The 27,681-nt window shown below is 42.2% G+C and overlaps 1 protein-coding gene across 1 annotated transcript in view; it reads left to right on the top strand.

Moving 5' to 3' along the window:
* The window catches only part of LAMA1 (laminin subunit alpha 1), a 157,110-nt gene that overhangs the window by 74,234 nt on the left and 55,195 nt on the right, over positions 1-27,681 (top strand). The window contains exons 21-37 of the mRNA XM_021709489.1: positions 2,557-2,663; positions 2,976-3,156; positions 3,793-3,929; positions 5,438-5,674; positions 7,067-7,210; positions 7,723-7,902; positions 8,900-9,085; positions 9,643-9,770; positions 10,927-11,047; positions 12,017-12,154; positions 16,609-16,730; positions 19,077-19,163; positions 19,452-19,645; positions 21,691-21,833; positions 23,569-23,658; positions 25,597-25,708; positions 26,785-26,947. Of these exons, the coding sequence (XP_021565164.1) occupies positions 2,557-2,663; positions 2,976-3,156; positions 3,793-3,929; positions 5,438-5,674; positions 7,067-7,210; positions 7,723-7,902; positions 8,900-9,085; positions 9,643-9,770; positions 10,927-11,047; positions 12,017-12,154; positions 16,609-16,730; positions 19,077-19,163; positions 19,452-19,645; positions 21,691-21,833; positions 23,569-23,658; positions 25,597-25,708; positions 26,785-26,947 (2,470 nt within the window). The remainder of the gene's footprint in view (positions 1-2,556; positions 2,664-2,975; positions 3,157-3,792; positions 3,930-5,437; positions 5,675-7,066; positions 7,211-7,722; positions 7,903-8,899; positions 9,086-9,642; positions 9,771-10,926; positions 11,048-12,016; positions 12,155-16,608; positions 16,731-19,076; positions 19,164-19,451; positions 19,646-21,690; positions 21,834-23,568; positions 23,659-25,596; positions 25,709-26,784; positions 26,948-27,681) is intronic.

Genomic DNA, 27,681 nt, shown 5'->3' with positions numbered 1-27,681 from the left:
TAGGAATGGGCTAGTTATGGAGACAATGCTGTCTAGGCTTTCTCTAGTTTCTGAGCATTTACAGTTTTTATTTCTCATTTCCTTTTTTGCCTCCCCTAACTTTGATAAGACAAACACCTAGGAACTGTTTCCGGATAATTCATGAGAAGTCCTTACATTTCTATAATGGGGCTCGCTCTTTGGGCTTCCCATAGGTCCCCACATTTGTATAGAATGCTATATTTTATTCATTTAAACCAAGTGAAAATGCCAGTGTTCTATATTATTGAGGTTTTTTTTTTTAATTGGAGTCTCACTCTCTCGCCCAGGCTGGAGTACAGTGGCACACATGGTCACGGCCACCCCACCGGGCTACCGCACCTGGCTAATTTTTTTTTAAATTTACTGTAGAGACAAGATCCCACCAAGTTGCCAGGGCTGGTCTTGAACTTGGGGGTTAGGCAATCCACTTGCCTCGGTTTTCCAAAGTGCTGGGATGATAGGCTGAGCCACCAAGCCTGGCCTTGACCTTTTAAAAAAGTTTCATGTGGTTTAATCCAGCATTTATCTGTTTATTCACCTTTCCCCCCTACTCTTGGGAAGGATGGCAAGATAATGAACTGATCAGTCAAGTTCACCTTCTGCCTCTGCTGTGGTAGCAGTTGAAGTAGTGGGTATGGATATTTCGTCCAGGTAGAGCATTGAGGCAGATGAGGATTGTGGGAAACTCCACAGAGCTCTAACATCAAAGGAAACATAGATGAAATAAATTAAATGAGTATAATTTGTATATTGTCATGTACTTAGGAGAATTAAAATGAATATAAAGTACCTGGCTAGTCAGTAATTGGCCACTGTGTTAAATTAGTATTTTTATAACGTCATATTTTAACTAATAATTATTATTTTTAAGAACTACTAATAGCTGTGTGACTTATGGAAAGCTATATAATCTTTCTAAGTTTTAGATTTTGTACTGAAAAATACAGAAAATTATAACACCTCCCTCCTAAGTTTGTTAAGAAGGTTCAAAGAAATGCCGAATGTGACTGGCACAAGCTGACAAACACGTCGTATAAGAAATTTGAGTTTTGTATTAACATCAGTATTTTGCGATGACCACACCTGCATTGAAAGTTAAATAGTCCCCAGAGGGAAAGGGCGAGACAGACAAAGCAAGACAGATACAGCAAGAGGTACACGAGAGATGGGAATGAAACAAGAAGAGGGTGGTGCCCTGCAAACCTAGTGAGAGTAAGGCTCAAAAGGGAGAGAGCGGTCAGGGTCCCACTCCACAGAAAGATTCAGTAAGATAAGGTCTGATGTCTGCTCACTGATTTTGGCACTTGGGCTCTCGCTGGAGACTTTAGGAAGAGCAGTTTTAGCAGGTAAGGGGCCAGGATTGGACAGCCATGCTAAGGGGAAGGGAGAGCGGGAAAGGAGGGAGCCCCCAGGAGCTGGAATCTCAGGTGGAGAGTTAAGGGAGGTGAGTGTATGTCTCGTGTTGTGCCAGGCCAGTTGAGAGGGACATGATGAGCAATTGGCAGTAGAGTGCGCACAGTCGGCCTACAGGGACGGAGGAGTAAGTCCCTGAAGGCCACCGAGGTGGGAGTCTCCCTCAGAGCTGTGGCATTAACACACACCCGGAAAACAGAGGGCAGGAGAGAGGCCCAAGGCCTTGGTCCAGGCTGGTTGGTGTCAGTCGGTTAAGGAGGCAGCATTCCAATGCCTTTCTTCTGACACCAACCTTCCAGTTTCCAGGGTCCACCACTCCTGCCACAGCAAGCTGCCTCACACATTGTGCATGGGCTTTCCATAACTCGTGAAGTTCTTTTCTTTGCTTTGCTTACATCGTTGTATCATGACAGACACTATACATTTTCCAAGTCCAAACATTCATAGTGGCTTGGATAAATTTGTCAGTGAGCATATTAAATATTCTAACTGAAGTTCATATTGAGGCTTGTCCCATGAATATCAATCAAATGTTGTTTGATTCTCTTAAGTTGCATCACTTTGGAAAGGTGGGGAACTTTGTAACTTTAAACATCAATGTCACAACGGTAGATAAATCCGAAATATCTGGCCTGAAACTACAAATGATTCATGGTTTAGAACAAGAAAATATTTTTCATTAAATTGTGAATATAATATTCATGCATACTTATCTAGCTCATATTATAAGTAAGCTTTACAATATTAAATAAATGCATGCCTGGAATGGGAGCCAATGGCCAAGTGACTTTGAAATCGCCATTGCTTGTTTTTCATGGAAATTTGTAGCTCATTTTTAAAAACTTCAAGGAATTCATGAAATTGGTCAGATGAGTTTGTTAATTATCATCTTAGTAGCTTAAGTTATTTTTTCTGTGATGGTTCCTTCCACTAGCCCTATTTTGGTTTACTTTTCAGGAAAATGATAAACTTTTAAAGTTATTGCAAAGTAACTTTTTGTTTTTAAGTTTTGTGATTTGAAATATTGAATGTTTTCATTTTTTTCCTTTGGGGATTAAGGATCTTATGATAATCATACCCAGAAGTGAACAGTAACATGTCTTTTATGTGTGTGCACATTAGCTTGTGAATGCCATGAGAAGGGGTCCCTTTCTGCTGTGTGCCACCTTGAGACTGGACTCTGCGACTGCAAACCACATGTGACTGGACGACAGTGTGACAAGTGCTCGGTAAGATGCTTACTGGTCATTGCATGCAATTAAAATATGTGACAGGGATGTGTATAGTTGGCTCCTTAGCTTGGTTCATCAGAAATTGAATTCAAGACTGTCAAAAAGTGCTGACTCCCTAACCATGGCTGGTGAACGCTACGCTTCCCCGAGGAGAGGATGGGTGTTCTCTGTCGAAGGGAGGGGAATCTTGTCTTGAACACTTTACGGGTCTATGAAACATCCTGCATGTGTTTTGAAAAACATTTGAGTACACGTCGTTGCTTGTTAAAACATATGTTGACTTCCATGTTCTTCCCTCTGGTAAAATAGCATGGCTACTATGGGCTGGACTCAGGATTTGGCTGCCAGGCCTGTAACTGCAGCATGGCGGGCTCCGTGTCAGACAACTGCACAGAGGAAGGCCAGTGTCACTGCGTCCCAGGTGTAGCAGGGAAGAAGTGTGACAGGTGTGCCCATGGCTTCTATGCCGACCAGGATGGTGGCTGTACACGTAAGCTCTTGAATTCTTTGTTTGAGACTTTATAGGCATTCCCAGGTGTTTCTTGGAGCCCTCCCTTGACTTCTGATTAACTTGTGTTAAGTTCCTTTACTTTGTCTCTCCTTTGTGTTAAGGATTTTATACATTTTTTTTCTAGTTCCCTGTCCCTATCAGGGTACAACCGTAAATTCTGGCCACGGCTCAGCTGCCTACTAATTGTGGGAGATTAGATCCACCCCTTAGCTTCGCTTAGCCTTAGTTTCCACATATGTAAAATGGGGAAGCGAAGTATAATCATCATCAAGAAGCCATTGTAAGGGCTGTACGTAAAGTCCCTACCAAGGCATTTGGCACACAGTAAGTGCTGAGTACATATTAGCTCCAATGTTCTTCCCACACAGCAAGGTCTTTTCCATTCTTTTCCTTGCGGTTCCCATCCTCTCCCGATTTCCTCACGTCTAGTGGCATCTCTTGGCATGGAGGGACAGCAACCCCCCTGAGACACCAAGGGGTCTTGGGAATCATGAGGTCTTTTAGGGACTAGGAGAATACGCTAGACTTTTATAAAAGGGAAGCGACAGTATCATCTCTTACCCCTGTAATTACCGATCGCCCAGATCTGTAACAAAACGCCTGTCTTTGTCTTAGCCTGTGACTGTGCGCATACTCAGAACACCTGTGACCCAGAGACTGGCGAGTGCGTTTGCCCTCCTCATACGCGGGGTGTGAAGTGTGAGGAATGCAAGGAGGAGCATTGGGGCCATGACCCGGAGACAGGGTGCCAGGTGTGTGCTGTCATCGCTGTGCTGTCTTGTCTGAGAGTCACTCCGCTGTAGCAAGTTGCATTCCTTTGATCTATTTGCTCCATTTTCACCTGTTGAAGCGCTTTGGGGTTTATGTTTACAAGTCATTCAGATTCTTAGGAATCAAGGTGAAGGGAGAACAGTACCCTCAAAACACCTTTTCCCAGGTTTTCTTTGAGAACCTAACAGTGAAATTGATGGCTAGAAAATCCAAAAAGAACTAAAAATCTCAGTGCTTTTTAAATACAAAGGACACTTAAAAAAATGTATACACCTTTTAAGAAAAGAAAACACTGTATTAAAATTGTAATGCTCAATATATACTAATAACAAAAGGTGACTACCAGTGGCTCAGCCTGTAATCCCAGCACTTTGGGAGGCCGAGGCGAGTGGATTGCCTGAGCCTGAGGGTTCGAGACCCGCCCAGGCAACTTGGTGATACCTCGTTTCTACAATAAATAAAAAATTAGACAGGTGTGGTAGTGCGCGCCTGTAGTGCCGGCTACTTGGAAGGCTGAGGCTGGAGGATCGCCGGAGCCCAGCAGATCGAAGCTGCGGTGGCCAGGAGCATGCCACTGCACTCCAGTCTGGGTGACACAGTGAGACTTCACCTCAAAAATAAATAAATAAAAGATGAATACAAGTTATGTGTGGCTTCTGCAATTATACATTGCTACCGTAATTCAATTCACCTTTGAAAAGTAATACTACACCGGGCTTGGTGGCTCAGCCTATAATCCCGTGCCTTTGGGAGGCTGAGGTGAGTGGATTGCCTGAGCCCGCAGGCTCGAGATCCGCCTGGGCAGCGAGACCTCATCTCTACAATAAATCAAAAAATCAGCTGGGCATGGTAGCGCTTGCCTGTAATTCCGGCTACTTGGAAGGCTGAGGTGGAAGGATCGCGGGAGCCCAGCAGGTCGAGGCTGCGGTGGCCGGGAGCGGCCACTGCACTCCAGTCTGGATGACAGAGTGAGACTCCAACTCAAAAAAAAAAAAAAAAAGTAATACTAGACAGCATCTCTTAAAATGTGTATACATTTTTTGGCACCCCTGGTATGTGGTGCAATGTATACTGTCTTTTAAGTCATAAACCACTTCCTTGCGGGAGGAGAATACTTTCAATCTGTGAGGGTTCTAGTTTCCTATGTAACTTTCTTCAGTTAAACTTGAATATGGTTTGTGCTTTGAAAACCATGAAAAAATTACCTGACTTCTAAAATAATTCTGCCAGACCATTTTAGCCTACTAGATTTAATTTCAGCTCACAATTTTGGCTTGATGTCACTAAGACACACAGATGTCCAATGATGCTGTCCCTGTCTCCTGTTGGTATGTGGCAAAGTGAACCCATGTAGCAATCATGCGAAAGAGATATAAGTTCATTTGCACAGCTTCCCACATTTAGTATTTTCCTATAATCCAAATATGTATACATGGTGAAACATAAAGCATCTGCCTTTTATTTAGTTAGTGATTTTTTTTCCTCTCAGGCCTGCAACTGCAGTCATGTGGGATCAATCAGTCATCAGTGTGACATTCTTACTGGCCATTGCCAATGCAAGTCGGAATTTGGCGGACGGAGGTGTGATCAGTGCTCCTTGGGTTACAGAGACTTTCCAGACTGTGTTCCCTGTGACTGTGATGTGAGGGGGACGTCGGGAGACACCTGTGACCTGGACCAGGGTCTCTGCAGCTGTGAGGAAGAAACTGGCTCCTGCTCTTGCAAGGTATCCATCCTCCGCTTTCTTCCTGTCTCCAGCTCGTCATTGTGACTCTTGGGCTTTGACTGCTTAAGCAAGCAGCGAGGTGTTAGACACTTCTAAGGAGTTCACACTCCCTTCTGCGTCTGAGTTTCAAGTCTGTCATGCTTCTCTAAAATGACGGAAGATTCTCAAAATGAAATTTTTACTGTTAATTACCTGTCAGATGATGGAACTGATTTGAAAAACACTCTGAATTTGTAATCGTGTATTCTAGTGGGCTGAGTGGCCAACCTATCTTGAATATACAGGTAAGAGATGTCACAGAGCTTCAGGAAGATTTGTGATGCTATAGCTGTGAGATTATTATTAATTATTTTATTTTATTTTTTTGAGTTGGAGTCTCACTCGGTCGCCCACACTGGAGTGCAGTGGCCGCTCCCGGCCACTGCAACCTCGACCTCCTGGGCTCCGGCGATCCTTCTGCCTCAGCCTTCCAAGTAGCCGGAATTACAGGCATGCGCTACCACGCCCAGCTTATTTTTGATTTATTGTAGAGATGAGGTCTCGCTGCCCAGGAGGGTCTTGAACCCGTGGGCTCAGGCAATCCACTCACCTCAGCCTCCCAAAGGCGCAGGATTATAGGCTGAGCCACCGAGCCCAGCTTAGCTGTGAGATTATTATGCTCCAGGTTGTGCTTACCAGTCAGAGGGAAATTTGTGTTTATTATTTTCCCAGGAGATAAGATTTTAATGTCATTTTAAAATTCTTTATGTTTTCATTAGTTTTCCCAGTGTGCTTTCTTATTACGAGGTCATTGCCACCTTCCCCCTTGGGTTTCAGAGACTTTCCAGACTGTGTTCCCTGTAACTGTGATGTGAGGGGGATGTCAGGAGACACCTATGACCTGGCTTGATGATGCTAATGGCTTGATGGGTCACTGGAGATGAAGAAGAGAAACTCACATAGATATTACAGCCAGGGAGTGATGGAAACATCAGTCTCCTTATTTTTGACTCATCACATTCTATGATAACAATTCTCATGGCAGATAATCAGAATGGTAGGAACCTGCCTAATAATCACCTGGTCAGTTCTTCTCTATACTCAGATCGTCAGAATTACCTGGGGACTCCAGGGGGATTCTGGGATTTTCCCAGGGGATTCTCATCAGGGAATCTGATTTTCCAGAAGCTTCCAAAATGATTCTGATCATACATTTGTTTGGGAATCATTGATTGAGTCTTTGAGAGAACCAGCAATCAGGGAAGCTGGAGACCTGGTCCAACGAAACAGTGATGCTTTTGGATCTAAAATTATTTCTGGAATGATTTTTGTGTTTGATTTCATTTCTCTTTGTCCAGAAATTACATTTCTTTTTTTTAAGCAAAAGTAAGTCCTTTATTTGTCTCCCTTTAGGAAAACGTCATTGCCCTTCAGTGCAGCGAATGTCGAGAGGGCGCCTTTGCTCTCCGTGCAGACAACCCTCTGGGATGCAGCCCTTGCTTCTGCTTCGGGCTAACCCACCTCTGCTCTGAGCTGGAAGGTTATGTGAGGACCCCAGTAAGTCACGTACAGTCGAAATGTTCTGTTTCCATCCCTTCCCCCGTGGGAGGTGGGCGAGGGTAGCCGACACAGTCAAGTATTCACATTAAATGTTGCTCTTGTGACATGAGAAATTCTAGGAAGCCAATTTGGGCGAGTACATGAATCAGAGCTGTACTTCTGCTGGCCGAGGGAATAAATGGAGCTTGAACTAAAGGCTTTTGGTGCTGCTTCTCAGCTAATCTATCAAAAGCTTTAGTTGGAAAGATTAAACCTGCAGCATCTCAACCATCTCCTGCATGTCATTGGACATCTCCCAAGTGTAGCAATAGTTTCACCCTAAATACAGCAGTTAAAAGCACTGAATGTTAATTTTAATCCAGATTGTTTAGTTGAAAGGAAAAGTCTTCACAATTCCTGTTTTAATAATCAAGCTGTTTCATCTGAGAAACAATGGTGGAACCCAGCAAATCAAACGTGGGTGATGAGTTCATGTTCTGAAGTGTATTTTTCCCCGCTTCGATGACTAGGTGACGTTGGGCCCAGATCATCCTCTTTTGCGTGTGGTGTCTCAGAGTAACCTGAAGGGCACAACTGATGGGGTGTACTACCAGGCCCCAGATGTCTTGTTGGACGCCGTGACTGTCCGGCAGCATGTTCACGCAGAGCCGTTTTACTGGCGGCTCCCACCACAGTTCCAGGGAGACCAGGTGAGGCACATGCCCGGCCTGGAACCCGCCACTGTTTCCGGGGGAATATGGGTGTAGTTTAGAAGCACTATGCTCTGTGTTGGCCTGTCATTCAAAAGGGTGGTTATTCACTTCCTTTTTTAAGTGGGGATGGAGAAGTTGAGTAGTTATAAAAATCTCCCCAAATGTATGGTTCTTTTAAGATTTTCACTAATTTTGGAAGTCTATTAATTATCTCCTTCCTAAAGCAGTAATTCAGCAAACATATACAGTCACATGTGGCATAACAAAGGGGATAACCCTTGGAAAGGTGTCATTAGGCGATTTTGTCATTGTGTGAACATTCTAGCATGTACTTAACACACCTAAGTGGGATAGCCTACACACCCCAAGGCTATATGTCTGGCCTATTGCTCCTGGGCTACAAACCTGTACAGTGTTGACTGTATTGAATACCATAGGCAATTGTAACACAACAGTAAGTTTTGTGTAACTAAACATCCCTAATCCTAGAAAAAGTACATTAGAAATAAACATTACAGTCTTATGGGAGCAGCATTGAATATGTGGCTTGACATTGACTAAAACGTTGTTATGCAGCACGTGATTATATTGTGTTTACTAATATAAGATCAACACAAACCTACGTGCTGTGGCCTGGGAGGCCTTCTCAACCATTACTCATTTCAGAGGGGGAAGAAACCCTACTATAAAAGAGTCGTAAAAGGCATCACTTGCATTATTGTTGATCTAAACAACAGAGTCAATATGTGAATTTACTCTAATCTTTAAAATTTGCGAATCTACATCCAGTGCTCCTGCAAATATAGATAACTTTTCATGAAAAGGAGCTTGAACGTAATTTGAATCATGAGGACATGATTTGTTATTCTGGATTTTGTCATGGAGATGCATGTTTAAGGTACAAGATTTCTCTTATATGGTGGCAGGCTTGCAATAAAACGTTTTTCAAGCAAGGCTATGTTAGAGACATAATCAACAATTTATTATTTGATAGCTTATGGCCTACGGTGGCAAGCTAAAGTACAGTGTGGCCTTCTATTCTTCTGATGGCATCGGTGCCTCCAATTTCGAGCCTCAAGTGCTCATCAAAGGAGGTCGGACCAGAAAGCAAGTCATTTACATGGATACCCCAGCACCGGAGAATGGAGTGAGACAGGAACGAGAAGCAGGAATGAAAGAGGTGATGATGTGATCTTTTCACATAATCTCACATAATTTCCTTAAGGTGTAAACTTTGCTGTTTGATGGCTCAGAGCCGCAGAGAATGAGCAAGAAGACTCTGGGATCAAAATTCCAATGGGTTCGGGAAGATTTCTTAAAAACTATTCAAATTATATATTCCCATGAAATGCCTATTGGGCTTAATGGTTAATTTAGTGGGACTTACACCTTAAATCCTTCATCTTGGTTCTCTAGCCTCAACCTATCTAGATATAATGGCACAGAAGTCTTTGGACTTGCTCAAATTTGGGAAGTGTCCATTTCTTCTTCTAGCAGATATTGATTGGACAGTCATCGTGTGGCTGGCGCTGCCTTAGGTAATGTGTTATTTGCTGATAAATGACACGGTGCCTGCCGGGTGAGGTTACCAGAGGTCTTCGTCAGTTAAATTAAGTGGCATGCACACAGGAGGGCTCATTTCTGGGGAAATTTATAAAAGAAACGTGTTCTTCATAAGTTCATATGCCTGTCAGAATTTGTACTCTGAACCTAACTGAATGGGTTTTTCATCCACAGAACTTCTGGAAATATTTTAACTCTGTTTCTGAAAAACCTGTCACACGCTCGGATTTTATGTCCGTTCTTAGCAATATTGAGTATATCCTCATCAAGGCATCGTATGGTCAAGGATTACAGCAAAGCAGGTACTTGGCAGCCTCTAGAATTCTGAATAGTTTTAAAATTTGAAACTAAACCGAATGGGTTTAACTCACGTCACTCCCATTACCTACCATCTTTATTGACACACATATCCCGGTTTCTTACCAAAACCTTGTTTGTTTGTTTTTTTTGAGTTGGAGTCTCACTCTGTCGCCCAGCCTAGAGTGCAGTGGCACACTCACGGTCACCCCAGCGTTAACCTGCTGGGCTCCGGCGATCCTTCCGCCTCAGCCTTCCAAGAAGCCAGAACTACAGGCGCGTGCTACCACACCCAGCTGCTTTTTAATTTATTGTAGAGACGAGGTCTCGCCAAGGTGCCCAGGCTGGTCTGAAACCCACAGGCTCAGGCAATCCACTCGCCTCATCCTCCCAAATTGCTGGGATTATAGGCCAAGCCACCAAGTCCGACCTTGTTAAATATTAATATCACTATGGAATGTGTGAGTTATGACTTAAATTATCCACATGCCATGCTAAAGTGTATATAACATACCGGTGCATAATAGTGGAATCTTAGATGAAGATAAAATACAGCAAAATGGTTATTTTTGCCCTTGAAAACTGCAATGACTGTTTCTTTGTAATGGTGTGTAAAGAATGTTGTCACCTACTCATTTACTACTTTAGCCCATAAAGAAAGTCACTAAGTCTTGGCCAAGTTGGTACTTGAAGGAGTGTTTCAGGTGCAATTTTGTAACATTATTTTTAAGTTCTACGATGTGGAATGACAGTACTAATGTGTTTTAACATATTTTGCTTATAATCACAAGTAGAAACGACTCCAGCAGGGAGGAAAGCTCTGGTTTAATATACCAGGGTGCCAAAAAATGTATACACATTTAAAGTGGTATTATCTACATATTACCTTTATTTCACCATAATCAGAAGTGTCTGGACACTGATGGTAACCATTTTGAGCACCTCTCGTCATTGCAGACGTCAAACGTGACTTGTATTCATCTTTTGTTTTTGGAATATATTGAGTATTACAATTTTTATACAGTTTTTCCTTTTGTAAAATGTGTATACCTCTTTTGGCACCCTCTGTATATGTAAATATTATGTCATGTGCTATGTTTCTAGAAAGTTTTTTAAATGTTTGTGTTTCCTTTCTTATTCCTTAACATGATGGTTGTACAGAATCTCCAATATTTCAATGGAGGTTGGCAGAAAGGCTGAGAAACTGCACCCAGAGGGGGAGGTCGCATCCCTTTTAGAGAGTTGTGTCTGTCCTCCTGGCACCGCGGGGTTCTCGTGTCAGGTAGGGAGATTCTGTCAAAATCTATTTTCTGGTTTTGAGTTTAAATATGTTTGTCATAGAAACTCCATGTGATGAACAGAGTTCATGTATATCTATTGTATAATTTTTTATAACAAAAAAATTAATTTTGGTAGAATGTACATAACAAAATTTACCATCGTAACCATTGTTAAGTGTACAGTTCGGTAGTGTTAGATGCGCTCACATGGCTATGTAACCAACCAATCTCCAGAATTCACTTCATCTTGCAAAATTGAAACTCTGCACCCATTCAGCGATAACTCCCAATTCCCCCAGCCCCTGTAGCTACCATTCAACTTTTTGTCTCTATGAATTTGACCACTCTAGAGACCTCATGTAAATGGAATCAAGCAGCATTTGCTTTTTTGTGCTTGGCTTATTTTAGTTAGCACGGCAGTCCTCAAGTTTCTCCATGTAACACGTGTCAAGATTTCCCTCCTTTTTAAAACTGAATAGTACTCCATTGTCTGAATTTGCAGCCTTTTGCTTATCCATTCATCTGTGGTTGGACACTTGGGTCGTTTCTACATCTTAGCTGTTGTGAATGATGCTGTCTGAACATGAGGGTTCAAATATCTCTTTGAATCCCTGCTTTCAATTCTTTTGGATAGGTGCCCAGCAGTGAAATTGCAGGATCACGTAGTGGTTCGGTTTTCCATTTTTGAAGAACCTTCACACTTCTTCCACTGCAACTACACCATTTTACATTCTCAGTAGCAATACACAGGGGTTGCGGTTTCTCCATGTCCTCACCAGTGCTTGTTATTTTCTGTAATGGGTGTGAGGTGGTATCACATTGTGTTTTTAATTTGTGTTTCCCTAATGATAGTGAGGTTGAACTTGTTTCATACACCTGTTGGCCATTTGTATATCTTCTTTGGAAAAATGTCTGTTTAAGTCCTTTGCTCACATTCTAATCAGATTTTTTTTTCTTTTGCATCTACTCAGGACTGTGCCCCTGGGTACCACAGAGGGAAGTTCCCAGCAAGTGGTGGCAGGGGACCCCGTCCTCTGCTTGCTCCTTGTGTGCCCTGCAATTGCAGCAACCATAGTGACGTGTGTGACCCCGAAACTGGAAAGTGTCTGGTATGCTGGTTCATGGGGGTGCTCACCTGATGTTTATAATTAGAGTAGGCACTGAGTATTTACATTTCTGGTCTACAATCACACCACTTCCTTGGTTTAGTGAGAGGTTAAATTTAGCTGAATATAAAATTTAAATATATTTCCTTGAGAAAGGCATAGCTAAGTGGTCTGGCATTGTTGGTGGAAATTCTTTTATGAATTTCAATTCTGGCCAGACACGGTGTCTCATGCCTGTAATCCCAGCACTTTGGATTGCTTGAGCCTAAGAGTTAGAGACCAGCCTGGGCAACACAGCAAAACCCTATCTTTACAAAAAATAAAAAAAAAAATTAGCCAATCTGTAATCCCAGCTACTCCAGAGACTGATTCGGGAGGATCACTTGAGCCCAGGAGGTCGAGGCTGTGGTGAATTGTGATCGAGCCACTGTATTCCAGCCTGGGTAACATAGTGAGACTCTGACTCAAAATATAAAAATAAAATAAAAATGCACATTCCCTAGAGGGTGATACCACAATAAATGACTCACATCTTAGTATGCCTTTGCTCTCAGCCACCTTCCCCTAGGTCAAGACTGGGAACACCAAGAGAACTCTGAAAAACATCCACGTGACGCAGAAGCCTTATGGCCCTAAGTGAGGACAAACTCAGGCCTTACTAGTCACATAAAATATCCTGATATTCATTTCCTACTCCTGAAACCTCATTCATTACAGTAACTCAGGTGGAAACACTGACAATATAAATTGTGCCAAGACTAACTAATCTCAGGTCAGATAACTCATTGAAGGGAAATTAGCTGTTCACCAAGAAAGACACATCTGAAGCCTTGGAGAGCCTGGGTCGGGTCTAACCACCAGGAAACGCAGGAGCTGGAACACAGCAGTTAGGGCTGTGGGCTTCCAACCTGCCCTCCGCCACACCAGGTTGTCTTCCTCTTCTTCCAATCTAGGAATATTTGGTGTGTGGAATTTAAAGACAATTTCCACTGGGAGAATCTCTAAACTGCAGCAGTGTACAGGTGAAGTTAGAAAAAGTACTGCATGGCTTTCCTCAGTGAAAAAGAAACGTGTTAACCTTTGCTGACTCCATTATCTATGTGGAGTTAAGGATCATTCCAATCATACGAGATAAAACGAACTTAATGAAGATGCAAATAGCTGCAACACTTACAAAAATGTGTTCACTCTAATCAGCTAATGCTCTAAGAAAAAGCAAAGGCCTGATGGAGAAAATGAGAAGATCTCCTTTAAGGATTTAAGGAGAATTGATTTCAGGCAAATAAAGTGAGATGTAATTAGCTGGAACAGTCCCTTGGCCAGTCATGGGGACAGAGGTCACACAGAAGGTGATCAATTCTTTCATGCTTCATCGTTCCTTGGTGCAGCTAACAGCTTTAACAAGATTGGGTATTCCTAGGACATTCATTATTACCCTGCCTTTCCTGGCCCAGATCTACTAGAACAAAGTTGAAAGATCAGCAGCTGATCTGTTGATTTGTACCCTAGAAATAACAGCCCACTTAGCCCAGTCCATGAAGGATGACCTTTGACCTAGGGTCGGTAATGCCTGACAGCTGTCAGGGAGCGCTCTACTCCAGGGGGAATGATTTGCCATATGTTACCTGGGTGTTACTTAAAACCCCTTGGAGACCTCAGCTGGGCCTGTTAGTTGAACGTTGCAGCACACGGCAGAGGCTACACACATTGCCAGAGGACTGGACAAAGATTCTAAATTTAGACTGCTGTCTGCAGTCTCTTAGAGTTGAGCAGAATACATCTTGATTCAAGCTTCTCTCACTTTTTACAGATCTGTATTCTGTGTTCACCCCCAGTGATCTCTTCCTTCATTGTCACCACTTATTGCCAGTTTCTGTCACCCAAACCTGTTCTAAACAGAAAATAGCATCTGGGTTAAGAGTATGGAATTTAAGGACTGCAATATTCCTTTTATTCTTGTCTGAGTTCCTTCAGATTTTAAATTTGAACTATAACATCCATGCCAAGTAGTTATTTAATGTATGTTTACGTACCTCCCACAATGGGGAGCTCACTTCTAAAACAGCTCCGAAGACCTTTGGGCAGCTCTGATTATTCCTGGATCTCATCCCCCTGGATCATGCACCTGTTGGTGCAGTTTTATTCTTTGGCACCATGGAGATAAATTGTAAGTTCAGATTTATTGATGAAAAGTGACAGCATCTTAACAGACACCAACTACTTGATCAGATCTCTGTTTCCCATGCCCAAAGATCCTGTGTCTTCAGCCCTTTGGGGCACATACCTTCAGTTCACCCTCAGTGATCGTAGGTTGTGGTCATACGTCTGTTCATCATCCCGAAGTGGACGTGTCACCATCTGTCTTCAAATACTGTGCTCAACGCCTAATGTGTTCACTGCATGGGTTGGTGGGGACATCCCTCCATAACTCAAGGTGCTGTATGTCAGCCAGGCGCTGTGGCTCACGCCTGTAATCCCAGCACTTTGGGAGGCAGAGGTGAGAGGATTACCTGAGCTCAGGGGTTTCAGACCACCCTGAGCAACATGGTGAGACCTCATCTCTACAATAAATAAAAAATCAGCCGGACATGGTGGCACATGCCTGTGGTTCCAGCTACTTGGAAGGCTGAGGCAGAAGGATCCCCTGAGCGCAATCGGTCGAGGCTACAGTGGCCGTGAGTATCACTGCGCTCTAGCCTGGGCAACAGAGTGAGACTCCAACTCAAAAAAAAAAAAAAAAAAAAAAAAAAGGATGCTGTATCTCCATGATGCAGTCTAGATGGGATTTGTGCCCACTCCATCATTGCTGCCTCACTGCATTGACTGGACACGAGATCCTGACGTTTTTCCCACCAATATGGCACCTGAGTCAACTTCTTCCTTACTCCATAAGCTCAAGACCCTACCTTCTCTCCTCAGTTTTTAGATTCCTTTTGTGGTTTATTTTCCTTTAATAAAATCGCCTAAGCACTCCCTATATTCTTGTTACCATATAGATAAACTTCATGACTTTTTTGGGGTCTGGTTTTGTCACCTGGTTATAGGATGTTCCTTCCTGCTTCGGGTCACTAGGCCTTTGGTATTATCGTAGTAGAGATAGGTAGGAAAGAAGTACAACTTGGAAGAGAGTGGGGAGACCAAGCACCAGGGAGATAGCCCAGAAGCTCCTCACCCACTCCCTACTCCGCTCCACAGCCTTCTGGGAGATAAGACAGACTCTTTATATCACTAAAAAAGGGACAGATATTCTCTGTGCATTTCCCACAGCAATGAATTCAGCCCACTTCCGTTCTCATTGATAGGTCTTTATTTCCCTGCTGCTCTTGGGGTAGTTTGTCTTCTGTACTCTGGATGGCCCACAATTCGTTGTATGCTAGGGGGAGTTTTTAATGCTGCTGCTGGTATTAGTAATGGAAAACCTGAAATCCGCTTCAGTTCTCTCTCACTAACCAACATTTATTCCTTGTCAGCTTTAGGGCTTGTTAAAACAAGCATTTAACAGGTTTATTTTTTAACAAAGAGGCTGCAGATTTTGCTGCTAAAGAGAGATCAGCTTTAGGGGTCAAGTGGATTCCAGACAAATCTGTTTGCCTCGGGCGATATAGAAATACAACTTTAAAATAAAAAACACTAGAATTTTTTTTCATTTGAAAGGGACTTAAAAATAGCTTTTTTAACATATAAAAAAATGTCTACATCATCTCTTGCCGCCAAGGATAAAAGGATGAGTCAGCCAGAGAGTTTGCCCAGGGGTTCTTTGGTGTTCCTGATCTTTCTGTCCCCACTGCATCAGACATGGAATTCTGTGCATGAGGACTGACTAGATCATGACAAATCGAGCGAATGAAGATTTTTAAATTGGAATCAGATGGCGAGAACTACCTTGTCTTTTAGCTTTTTTAAAAAAGTGTACTCTTTTTTTAGTACGAGACCATGGGTCCAAATGATGACAAAATTTAACTGGAGCTGCTGGGCATGGTGGCGTGTGCCTGTGACTCCAGCTACTCAGGAGACTGAGGTGGGAGGGTCACTTAAGCCCAGGAGTTCAAGGCTACAGTGTGCTATGATAGTGTACCATTGCTGGAGGAGTGGTACATGTGATGGTCTAACCCTGGCTATGTGCAAAACTAGCACTTCAGATCATTTTGGGGGTCACTGTCTATTTTAGATCCATTTTTAGGGTTCTAAAAACTGTCTGCTTTTAGGGACCCTGTGTCTATTTCCCATAAGAAGAATGCACTAGTCATGTTTAGGCTGTATTAGATGAATGCAGTCATATGTTGAATGAAGGACACAGAACTGGAAATGTTTCTAGGATGTAAAAAATAGAGGAAAAATGCTCTTCCTTAAGAATTTTTCAAAAAGCTGACTGATATGAAACGCGGTAATACTTACCAGATAAGAGTGATTTCTAACAATTTCCCATTGCTTCTCTCTTTGGAAATGTGGGGTCCTAGAACTGCAGAGACAACACGGCAGGTGACCACTGTGATGTGTGTGCTCCCGGCTACTACGGGAAGGTAATTGGCTCAGCTGGCGACTGTTCTCCCTGTACCTGTCCTCACAGCCTCCCTGCCAGGTGAGCCTGACCAGGTGCAGCCTGGCACACCAGCTGCTGAACCCGCTTCCATTTCAGCCTCATTCTCCAGGGTTTGTCTTAATGAATCTTCTCCATGTGTTGAGAAGGGCTAATTTTAAGAAAAAGCCTTCATTCTCAAAAGAATCTTTTCAAAAGCAAATCATCTGTGTTGGTATTGAATGTTTGAATGGAGCCAATTCAAGGAAGGACTTTTAAGTTTTGTTTTTTAAAGACTTATTTTAGTCCCTAGCATATGTATCCAGTCTTCACGAAGATGAATTGTTATTAATTTTATGAATACTGAAACAAAATAATCTGATTACCATTTAATTTAAGGGAATGAGATTAGAATTTATATATATGTGGCTGATTAAGTGCTAAAATGCTACATGGTGATAAAATTGGGATTAGTCTCTACTTTGTACTCATGGTGCTTGTATAGAATAATATGAATGCAAAAAAGAACCAGAGATTTTAAGTGAGAATTTGGATATCAAAGAGTACTCTTTGGTTCAAATGAAAGTTGTAATGCATCAATAATGTTTTACTATTGCTTAGAATGTTTGGCAAGGCGTTGGACATATAAAGATCAAATATCAAATGTGGTATATGAAAATGAAGGGTTTTTAAAGAAATATTAGTTTGAATCTTCTATTTTTATCTGGCCTCCAAGTAAGTGGTGCTTGCTGGTGAGTACCAAATGAGAGACACTGTGTACACTCCCTCTGTAAACTGTCAAGCATACTCAAATGCATTGTTACTATTACTTATTTTTGTGTTAAATCTTTATATCTAGTTTGACTCATCTATTCCCTCTCTGTAGCCTGTGCTGTAGAAATACTTGCATATATGTGTAAAGATGGATATATTTTAGCACGCTTGCACTCCTGAGAAATGGGGAGAAACAAATATCTACTTATTAAGGATTGATCACATATGTTGTGGCATATTCCTAGAGCGAAATGTTAAACAAACATTGAGAAAAGAATAAGTCATATCAATAGGCACAGAATTGGAGAAATGGCCAGTGGAAGTATGTCATTGAACATATAGTGTGATGCCATTTTGGAAACAAATTTACTATTCATATGCATAAAATATCCATAGGTATGCAGCTATATGTGCCTGAAAAAATATTTGGAAGGTTATTTCACCCTTCTGCTTTGCACATTTCTGGACTGTTTGAATATCTTACTTCTTTAAGTCACAAAAAAATCTCAGGTTATAACTGTCCTCAAAGTCTGCATTAATAAATGAAAGTGTGTGCTATTAGGAAGAGAATGTAAGGATATGAACATCCTGTCTGGGCTCTGAATCTAAGAGGCCTTATTGTTTTATTTTCTGCATATTTTGTGTTTCCCATGAAGTCTGTCCCTTTACTGTCTAAGGAAGAAAAAAGTCAGAAGGGGTGTGGGCTCATCTCTCGGGTTGGGAGCTTCATCTTGCTGGCCAAAAGGGAACCGGGGCTTGACTTTTTGTTCTCCCCATAGTTTGCAGATACCCAGCTCAGCCTCTAGATGGTGCACTGGTAACTTACAATGTGAAAGAATGGAACAAACCAAAAGCCGCAGGGCACCAATGTCCCCATGACGATTAAACTTCGAGTGGCTCTATCATTTTGCTTGCCATTGCCTACCACATGATTTCCTACCTTTAGGTCCATTTATTTTCAAAATCCACCCAAACTCCTCCCTTTCATTTCCCTTGGCTTGTTTTCCGTAATTTTCGTTACAGTTAGAAAGTTCTTCTTGTCCGCGTGTATTCAGCCCACTTCTCCCTGCGTTTTTTTTGTGCTCCCTCCTAGTATTTCAATGCTCTTGTCACCTTATGACCTAATAAGCCAGGAAATTCTTCACTCAAATCTCAGAACAAGACCCTTTTTACCTGGGAAGCTGTCCTGTGGAGTGACTAAATCTGTGAGATCGGTTTAGTTTAAATCTGTGAGATCCGGGAGACACCTCTTAACAACAAGGGTGCCTGAATGAAGCATATTTGTATCCCTAGCCCTTAACTGTACCCCACAATATCATAATAAAAAATATTGATTAAAAAAATAATTAATAAATAAATAAATCTGTGAGATCAGTTTTCTTCCAGTTGGCAGTCACACGATTATCCCTAGACAATCTTTTAGATCCCAGTTATGTGCACACTTATACTGATTGCATGTTGATTTTCCTTCTTTTTTTCTCCAGTAGATTGTAAGCTCTAAAAAACTTGTTTAATCATCCAGCGTAATTACATAACTTCAAGAACAGTATGGTATATCTTAAGAGTAATGAGGTACCTCAAGAAATACTTGAAGTCGTGAGTCTGAAAGTTCAAAAAGAAATTATTTCCTTCCAGTTTTAGTCCCACGTGTGTCTTGGAAGGTGACCGTGACTTCCGCTGTGATGCCTGTCTTCCGGGCTATGAAGGACAATATTGTGAAAGGTATGCTGTTGAATATTCACGGGGAAATCGTCAGGTTCATCTGCTCCTTTTATCAAGCATTGGACATACTTACTACAGTGATTTGGGAGTCGTTATCAATTTGGCTGGGCAGGGTTGATATGGGACCACATGACTGTTCCAAAACCGGTTTCCCCGAGATGAATGGATCTGTGTGTTTTGCCTTTCATTGGGCAGAAATGACTATTGTTCAGGGGTAAATGCGGATTTCTGAATTTACTTTCTGGTGTTGACCGTCCTGTCTGTGCCTTAATCCCCTCCTTGCTATAGGTGTTCCTCGGGCTATCATGGCAACCCTCAGGTGCCAGGGGGCAGCTGCCAGAAGTGTGACTGCAGCCTGCACGGCTCTGTCCACAGCCACTGTGACCGCACGTCGGGGCAGTGCACCTGCAGGCCGGGGGCCTCGGGGCTGCGATGCGAGGAGTGTGAACCAAGACACATTCTGGTGGAAAGCGACTGCATTTGTGAGTATTTCTCCTCTCAAGATGCAAAAATGATTTTTCCTCTCAAATGTGTGAGAAAAGAAGTGGTTACAGTGTCAGCAGGACACAGAGCATCCTACTTTATTTTATTTTTGATTCTATTATTCTCTTAGTATAGATTGCTGTTGCATCTGCTGAACTTAACCGTAAATCGTGCATTTTTTTTTTTTTTTTTAGCTGAAGCAGGAATTTCTGAGATACTGGCCTTTATTTCCTGGGCACTCAAAGCAGCACAGTGATTCAACCTCCTCACTTAGCTGCTTTATTTATTTATTTATTTTTATTATTATTATTTTTTTTGAGTTGGAGTCTCACTCTGTCACCCAGACTGGAGTGCAGTGGCCACTCCCGGCCACCACAGCCTCAACCTGCTGGGCTCCAGCGATCCTTCCGCCTCAGCCTTCCAAGTAGCTGGAATTACAGGCACGCGCTACCACGCCTGGCTAATTTTTGATTTATTGTAGAGATGAGGTCTCACCAAGTTGCCCAGGCGGGTCTCGAACCCGCGGGCTCAGGCAATCCACTCACCTCAGCCTTCCAAGGCGCAGGATTACAGGCTGAGCCACCGAGCCCAGCTTATTTATTTATTTATTTATTGATTTGAGGCAGAGTCTCACTCTGTTGTCCCGGCTAGAATGCAGTGACGTGATCACGGCCACCACAGCCTCGGCCTGGTGGGCTCAGGCCATTCTTCCCCCTCAGCCTTCCAAGGAGCTAACTTTTTTATTTATTGTAGAGACGAGATTTCGCCAAGTTGTCCTGGCTGGTCTCAAACCCATGGGCTCAGGCGACCCTGTCACCCGCAGCCTCCCAAAGTGCTGAGATTATAGGTGTGAGCCACCATGCCCGGCCTTCTTAGTTGCTTTAATATATCCCTTAATAGAGCCCAGGGTGACTCGGTGACAGAGAGCAGACACCTTTGTGGGACTGTCATTTGTGCTACCCAAATTCCACAATAACTTTAGTTCTTGGCTGTCATGGATTTTTGTTTGTTTTTCCCAGTTTTGACTTACTTTGCCAGCAAGTGCATGAGGTAGTCTTCTTGGGACGTCTTCTCCGAAGTTCATGGGGAAAGTAGAAAAAAGTTAGGATCGTGGCACTGGAGAGTTCTTTTGCTTTTGTTTCTGTGTTTATTATAAGCAAAAACACCCCCATTGTTTTCTCCAGTGCCCTTCATTTGTACTTGCTGAAGATGATCTGCAAACTGTCTGAGGAAGTGACAGAGCAGGCTCTGTAAGGAAGCATGGAAACTCACCGCGGTGGGTCCCAGTTAACGACGAGCAGGGTTGGAGTGGTACAATGAAACACATGCCAGTCCTGGGTATCGCTCCTGGCTCAATTGTTTCTTTCTGTGTGACTCCAGGGAAGTGACTTACCTGATCTACGTCTCAGTGTCCTCGCTGGAGAATAGGGGCTCAGTGCTTCCTGCCATACCCCCACCACACAGTTGGAATGAGAATGAGATCAGATGTGACACAGGGAGGACACAGTGTCCTCTGTGCATTTTATTATTACAAAATGGCTTATGCAACCCCATGAGAAATGAGCAGACCACACTGCAGTAACTTTAACTTTTTTTTTTTCTTTTTTACAGAGAAAGAGATACAGAGAGAGGGAATGAGGAGACACAGAGAGACGAGAGATACAGAGAGAGGGAGAGATACAGAGAGAGAGAGAGATACAGAGAGATACAGAAAGAGGGAATGAGGGAGACACAGAGAAGAGAGATACAGAGAGAGGGAGAGATAGAGATACAGAAAGAGGAGAGAGATACAGAGAGAGAGAAGAGAGATACAGAGAGAGGGAAAGAGAGAGATACAGAGAGAGGAGAGAGAGAGAGAGAAATACAGAAAGAGATACAGAGAGGGAGAGAAAGATACAGAAAAATACAGAGAGAGAGGGAAGATACAGAGAGAGGAGAGAAGATACAGAGAGAGGGAGGGAGGGAGAGAGAGATACAGAGAGAGGTGGGAGAGGGAGAGAGAGATACAGATCTAACTCTTTTGTTTTTTGTCTTTTTCTTTAAGCCTGTGATGATGAGTGTGTAGATGTGCTGTTGAATGACTTAGAAAATATTGGTGATACCATTCTTTCTGTGAATCTCACCGGCATTGTTCCTGTCCCGTACGGAATTCTGACAAACCTGAAAAATACAACTATTTCTCTCCGGGTAAGTACTGGGAATACATGAATAGAAACCTGTATCATTGAGAGATACAGTCAGTGTGGGAGGGAGGAGGAGTCATCCATCTGTCTGTGTCCCCCACTCCTCCCGTGTAGGTGTCTTACTTCCATCGTCCCCCACTGCGAGGTTTCCAGCCATCCCTTGACTCTATGACCAGGGACAGGGACTTCATCTTCTCATACGCTAATTTATTTCCCTGTGGGCAGCTCTAATTGTTTAAGATGCTCCATAGAGTTCTCCTTATAAATTCTGCTTCCTGTGGTCTTTGTTCTGCCTTTGAGGATGAGACCAAGACTACTTGCTTCTTCGTAATACAGACCTTTGGGCATTTGAAAGCAACTGTCCTATTCCAAAAACAAAATACATTGGACAGTATGTTCTTTCAAGTTGGTTTATGCTGAAGATAAACCATCTTCTGTTAAGTATTTATTCTTAACCGGAGTTGCAAGGCATGAAAGTTTCTCCCTCCCCCATAAGACTATACTAAAATCTCTGGGAATACATCATAATTTTATGTTTTGTCAAGAGCATCTGGGTCAAAGAAGGGCAGGAAGTTAAGAAATGGATATAGTAGACAGTAGCTACTCCTGCACTTTTCATTCTAATTGGAAAAAACATGATTCCTCAATTTTGCTTTTTGCCGGTACATTAGAAATGGACATAATCTAGTCAGTGTGTCCGGTTGCAATAAAAAGGATAGGCATTCCTAAATATCTTTTTTTAGATAAACGCTTTTCTTAGAATTAACGTTTCCCTAGGGTGTGTGTGTGTGTTGGGTTGAGTTTGGCTCATTGATCCATTCTTACTTAGAGAGGTCTTTTCTCTATAACAACAGTGAAGAAAGCTTAGGGAACTCTAAGAGTTCGTTTTATGTTATTTTTCCTCAAATGGCAAAAAGTGGTTTTGAAAGATGAGAGGTTTTACATCCATAAAATAAAGAAGCAAACATTTACATTTATTTTTCAATCACTATATATGCAATCAAGAAACACTATTTTCTGCCAGTTTGAGCCCCAGGAATATAACTACTTTCTATTTATCAAGTGAGGTGAATACTTTATTTAAGTTTTAAGTAATTTTGAATAATTTGCTCTAACTTAAGCCACATGCCCATTTGCTTTCAATAACTCCTTAGTTTATGTAAAGTGTTTGGCGAAGGTTGGGAGTGTGCGCTCTTAACTGTTCTTTGTTCTTCTTATTTACTGACACACCAACTTTAGGCAACTTACTTAATCCTCTAACCCTAGACAGTAGCTTAATCACTTCATAGAGTTGTTTTAAGCTTTAAATAAACTCATACAAGCAAAGAATTTTAAATAGCGTTGACATAAATTAAGCACCTCATCGTTACTATTTATAAAGTTTTCTCTCTGTTGAATTATTTTGTATTTTTAAGGTGTTGGTAATTATAGTTAAAATTTATGTGATGCCGATATTGAAATAAAGTCATGCTTTTGTCTAAGAATTGCAGCAGTATCAGATTCTGCTTAACACCAGATTTCATAGGAGATGCAATGGCAAAGGATGACAGTATGGAATTATGTTGCTATAATTGAAACTTAAGTTTGATCCATTTTCTTTTTTTTTACATGACAATTTCAAGGAAAGAAGAATTTCCTCGTGTGAACCAAAAAGGAAATAGCAAGTGCTTCTTAGTTAAGAACCAGAACATGTTACTCAGAAGCACTGTAATTTAATGTGTTCCCTTTATTCTTCTTAGGAATCTCTGTTGAAGGAAAATAAGCAAAGGGAACTGGCAACAATTAAACTTGAAGGCGTTGCAGAACGAACAGACAACCTGAGAGAGAAGGTAACTTCTTTCTTTTTTTTTTTTTTGAGTTGGAGTCTCACTGTGTCGCCCAGACTGGAGCGCAGCAGCCTCGACCTGCTGGGCTCCGGCGATCCTTCCGCCTCAGCCTTCCAAGTAGTTGGAATTACAGGTGCGCGCTACCACGCCCGGCTAATTTTTTGATTTATTGTAGAGATGAGGTCTCGCTGCCAGGCAGGTCTCGAACCCACGGGCTCAGGCAATCCACTCACCTCAGCCTACCAAGGCATGGGATTACAGGCTAAGCCACCGAGCCCGGCTGTAACTTCTTTCTTCAAGAACTAGGGCAGGCAGAACTAGGGCAGTGTGAGCAATGACCCTTGGCTGTCTGGAAGGTTCTGATTAGACCATGTCAGCCTCTTCCTCCCAGGAGCTGTGCTCCAGGTACTTGATCATCCAGTTGATTTCATCCCTGCCAGTTTCTGTGGTTTAGTGGGAAAAGGCTCCTGACTTAATTTCTGTTGTCACCTCTGCAGAGGAAAGGGTTGGACAGTCACTTTGCTCTCTGACTCCCATATTATCTCCTCTGCACTGAAGGATGGGGACAGGATGGAAAAATCGCCGTGCTTTCTTCCTTCTCTTAAATTCACTGGCTATCCGAGCACATGGTGAGCACAGAGGCGCGCCACGGAGCACCAGTAATGCTCTCTGCAACTTACAGGGCAGACTTCATGGGATCTGGCCAACACTCAGGCTTCATACCCAGGTGGTTCTGATTTTAGGACTTTGAATGGCAAGAAAGCTCATTTTTGTGTCACCAGGGGATCCTTTATTCTGTTTAGCCTCTGCCAGAGAAAGGGCTTTTAGTGACCCAAAAAAGAATCTCCTCATTTACAGATGACGAGAGAGGCCTGTCAAATTTACTGTCAAATTTACTATTTTTCACTTATGAACCTTGTGTGTGTATATACATATTTATGTATAATGTTTAGTTTATCTATACATATGTGTATCTAGTCTCTGTCTCTCAACATACACACGTACATAATTACACACCCTAGAAAAAATATTAGCTTGGCCCCTGTTAATTTAGAATTAATGATGCTTTGGAAAGAGTGTAAGTGTTTAAGTGTGGGCTTTAAGTACCTCATCAAACAAATGTTTGGCAGGAAGTGATATGCTGATTAAAATAAATTCTCACTATCCCTTAAAGAAGATTCACTTTGGTCTTGACTAGAAAGCACTCGTAGACCCGATCTGACTTAATTTGCATTCTTGGGAATTACAAGCAACCTTATCTTTTACAAATTATAAAATTCTTAGTAAAAATAACAGCTGAGGACAGCTAAATCTCAGCCTCTGGGCTGCTGGCTTTGGGGACATCATTTCATTCGGTTCTCCTGAGAGTCTCATGAGGAGGTGTTATTATTACCCAGCGTTATAGATAATGTTGAGTTCTGTCTGTAGCCTGGCAGAATGAGACCTAAAACCCAGCTTGCCTGACTCCAGGTTTTTAACTCCTAGAGACTAATGTCTCACAGGGTAGACAAATTATTAAGGTTAACTTTCTGTGTTCTGTATACTTGGGTCCTGCAGTAAATAAAGGGACTTCACAGTAGAGGCACTGGGAGAATCTGTGGGTCTATCAGGCTGCTTTTAAAAATATACTATCTTATTCAGTGATAATCAGGATTAATTGTGAGGAAACTGATACTGTTGGGATTTTAGAAAGAATAAATAGCTGACATAATAAAAAATAAATAAAAATATACCATCTTTCCTCAGGTTGAGTGAGTTGTAAATTATTTCATTAACCACTTAGTCAATTTCTAACCCAAAATATTAACCTCGGTCTACATGGTAGAGCACATCTTGATATTCTGAAATCGTTTTGTTGCTTCAAAGAGGCAATAACTGGAATGACAAAGCTTGCACATTTTTTAAAAGTCAAACTAACCTGAGACCTTATTCTCCTGTCAGCTCGATAGAGTATTAACAAGTACCCAAAGGGTGAACAGGGCAACCGAAAGAATCTTCAGGGAGAGTCAAGACCTGGCCGCTGTCATTGAGAGGCTACAGTCAAACATCAAAGGTAGTGTGGGCAGTGTCAAGTCTGGGGAGTCACTTTTGCTCTATTAAACATATGCACAGGTGTGTGTCTGACACTGGGCTTCCTGGAGCCATGGGATTAGAATATTCCATGGTTTGGAGATCGTGAAATGTCCAGGCCATAGTTTTTCACTGAGATTTTAGTTTTTAGGAAATACATATTTCTTTTTAAATTTTCTATATCATGGCTCACACGCAGATCTTAATTCTCAAGCCCCCATCATGATAAAGCTGCTATGGTAATCTCCCCATTCATTTGTCCAGATTAGGAACCGACAGGATTTGGGGCTTCCATTTGGTGCTAAAGCATGTCCACCATATTAGAGCCATTTAGTCATGTCTCGATGGTATCTGATCTGGCCTTTAGTGTGCTTTTTTTTTTTTTTTTTTGAGTTGGAGTCTCACTGTGTCGCCCAGACTGGAGTGCAGTGGCTGCTCCCAGCCACCGCAGCCTCAACCTGCTGGGTTCCAGCGATCCTTCCACCTCAGCCTTCCAAGTAGCCGGAGTTACAGGCATGCACTACCACGCCCGGCTGATAGTGTGCTATTTTTAGTTTTATGGTTACCAGCAACATATTCTTGCTTTTTCTTTTTGGGTTATAGTTTAAGGGCTTAAAAAGTATAGAATCCAGTGCAAATCAGATTTTATAAGGCAAAAGGTAAGGAAATTATTAGAACAAATTATGTTTAATAAAAACAGTAGCATCAAGTATTAGTGGTTTATTCATGTAGAAAATATTTATTGAGAAATTTCTATGTGCAAATGTCTGCACCAGATACAAGGAGATGCTGAGGTAAACACAATGGTCAAACTCCCTGCCTTTAGGGATTTTATGGGTGCTTGGGCAGATATACATTACATAATCCCAAGTTCATGAATGTTTAGTTGGGGGGTGTGCTGAGTACATTGGAATACACTGAGTGGCCTGGCCTCGCCTGGGCTGGAGGTCCACCTAGCTTAGGGGAAAAGAACAGTCCTCACCAGGGTGGGTTCTAACTTTTTCATTTAGCACTATGTACTTTTGAGAGACTTATTAAATAACTGAATTTTCTCCATAGAAATGATTGAAAAGTCAACAACTTTAAATGAGAGCTTGGATGAAGATTTCCAACTCCCCGATTCTACTCTTCAGAATATGCAGCGGAACATAACGTCTTTGCTGGAAGTCATACAGAAAAGGCACTTCACTCAGTTGCACCAAATTGCTGCCCTTGAACTCAAGTAAGTTCCTAACTACCATTCACAACACAACCAAGTCGAGACAGAAACTTGGATGTGAAGGGAGGAGGCATAGTGCAAAGAAAGGGATGGAATATCATAAGAGAGAAGGGCCCTGGTGCCAAGTAAATGAGAGATGGTTATCAGCCCCTCCAAATACAGAAGGATGTGATCTATGCAGTCAATATAACCTTTCTCTGTGCTGTGAAGCAGAACGTTCTGGGTTGTTGCTCTGAGACATTTCCAACTAGCACAAACAGAAGAGCCTCATGGTACTGTATTTCTTGTAAATGAATTATAAAGCAGTAAACTCTCCTAGAAGAAAAGATAGTTGGTGGCTATCTGTGCCAAGAGCACTAAGACAGATCAACATGATACCAGGATAATTGATCTCAGTCACACAAACCCTCATTGAAAGCCACGATGTGAAATTGCACAGAGATCACAAAGAATTGTCACACGGAGTCGCAGGGAGCTTGGAGTTACCATTCAGGCTTTTTTCTTAGAATTTTCACACAGTTATTACTTGATGTAACAGCACAAGCTGTTCTATGCCAGCTTTGATGAATGTCCTAAGTACTCTTTTATTTATTTATTTATTTTTTTGAGTCGGAGTCTCACTCTGTCGCCCAGACTGGAGTGCAGTGGCCGCTCCCGGCCACCGCAGCCTCGACCTGTTGGGCTCCGGCGATCCTTCCGCCTCAGCCTTCGAGTAGCCGGAATTACAGGCATGCACG

Source organism: Carlito syrichta, unplaced genomic scaffold, assembly GCF_000164805.1.
Source record: "Carlito syrichta isolate Samal-C Ts95f unplaced genomic scaffold, Tarsius_syrichta-2.0.1 Scaffold239038, whole genome shotgun sequence".
NCBI lineage: Eukaryota > Metazoa > Chordata > Mammalia > Primates > Tarsiidae > Carlito > Carlito syrichta.
The sequence above is the reverse complement of the archived record's forward strand: the minus strand, read 5'-3'. Positions and strand labels throughout refer to the sequence as shown.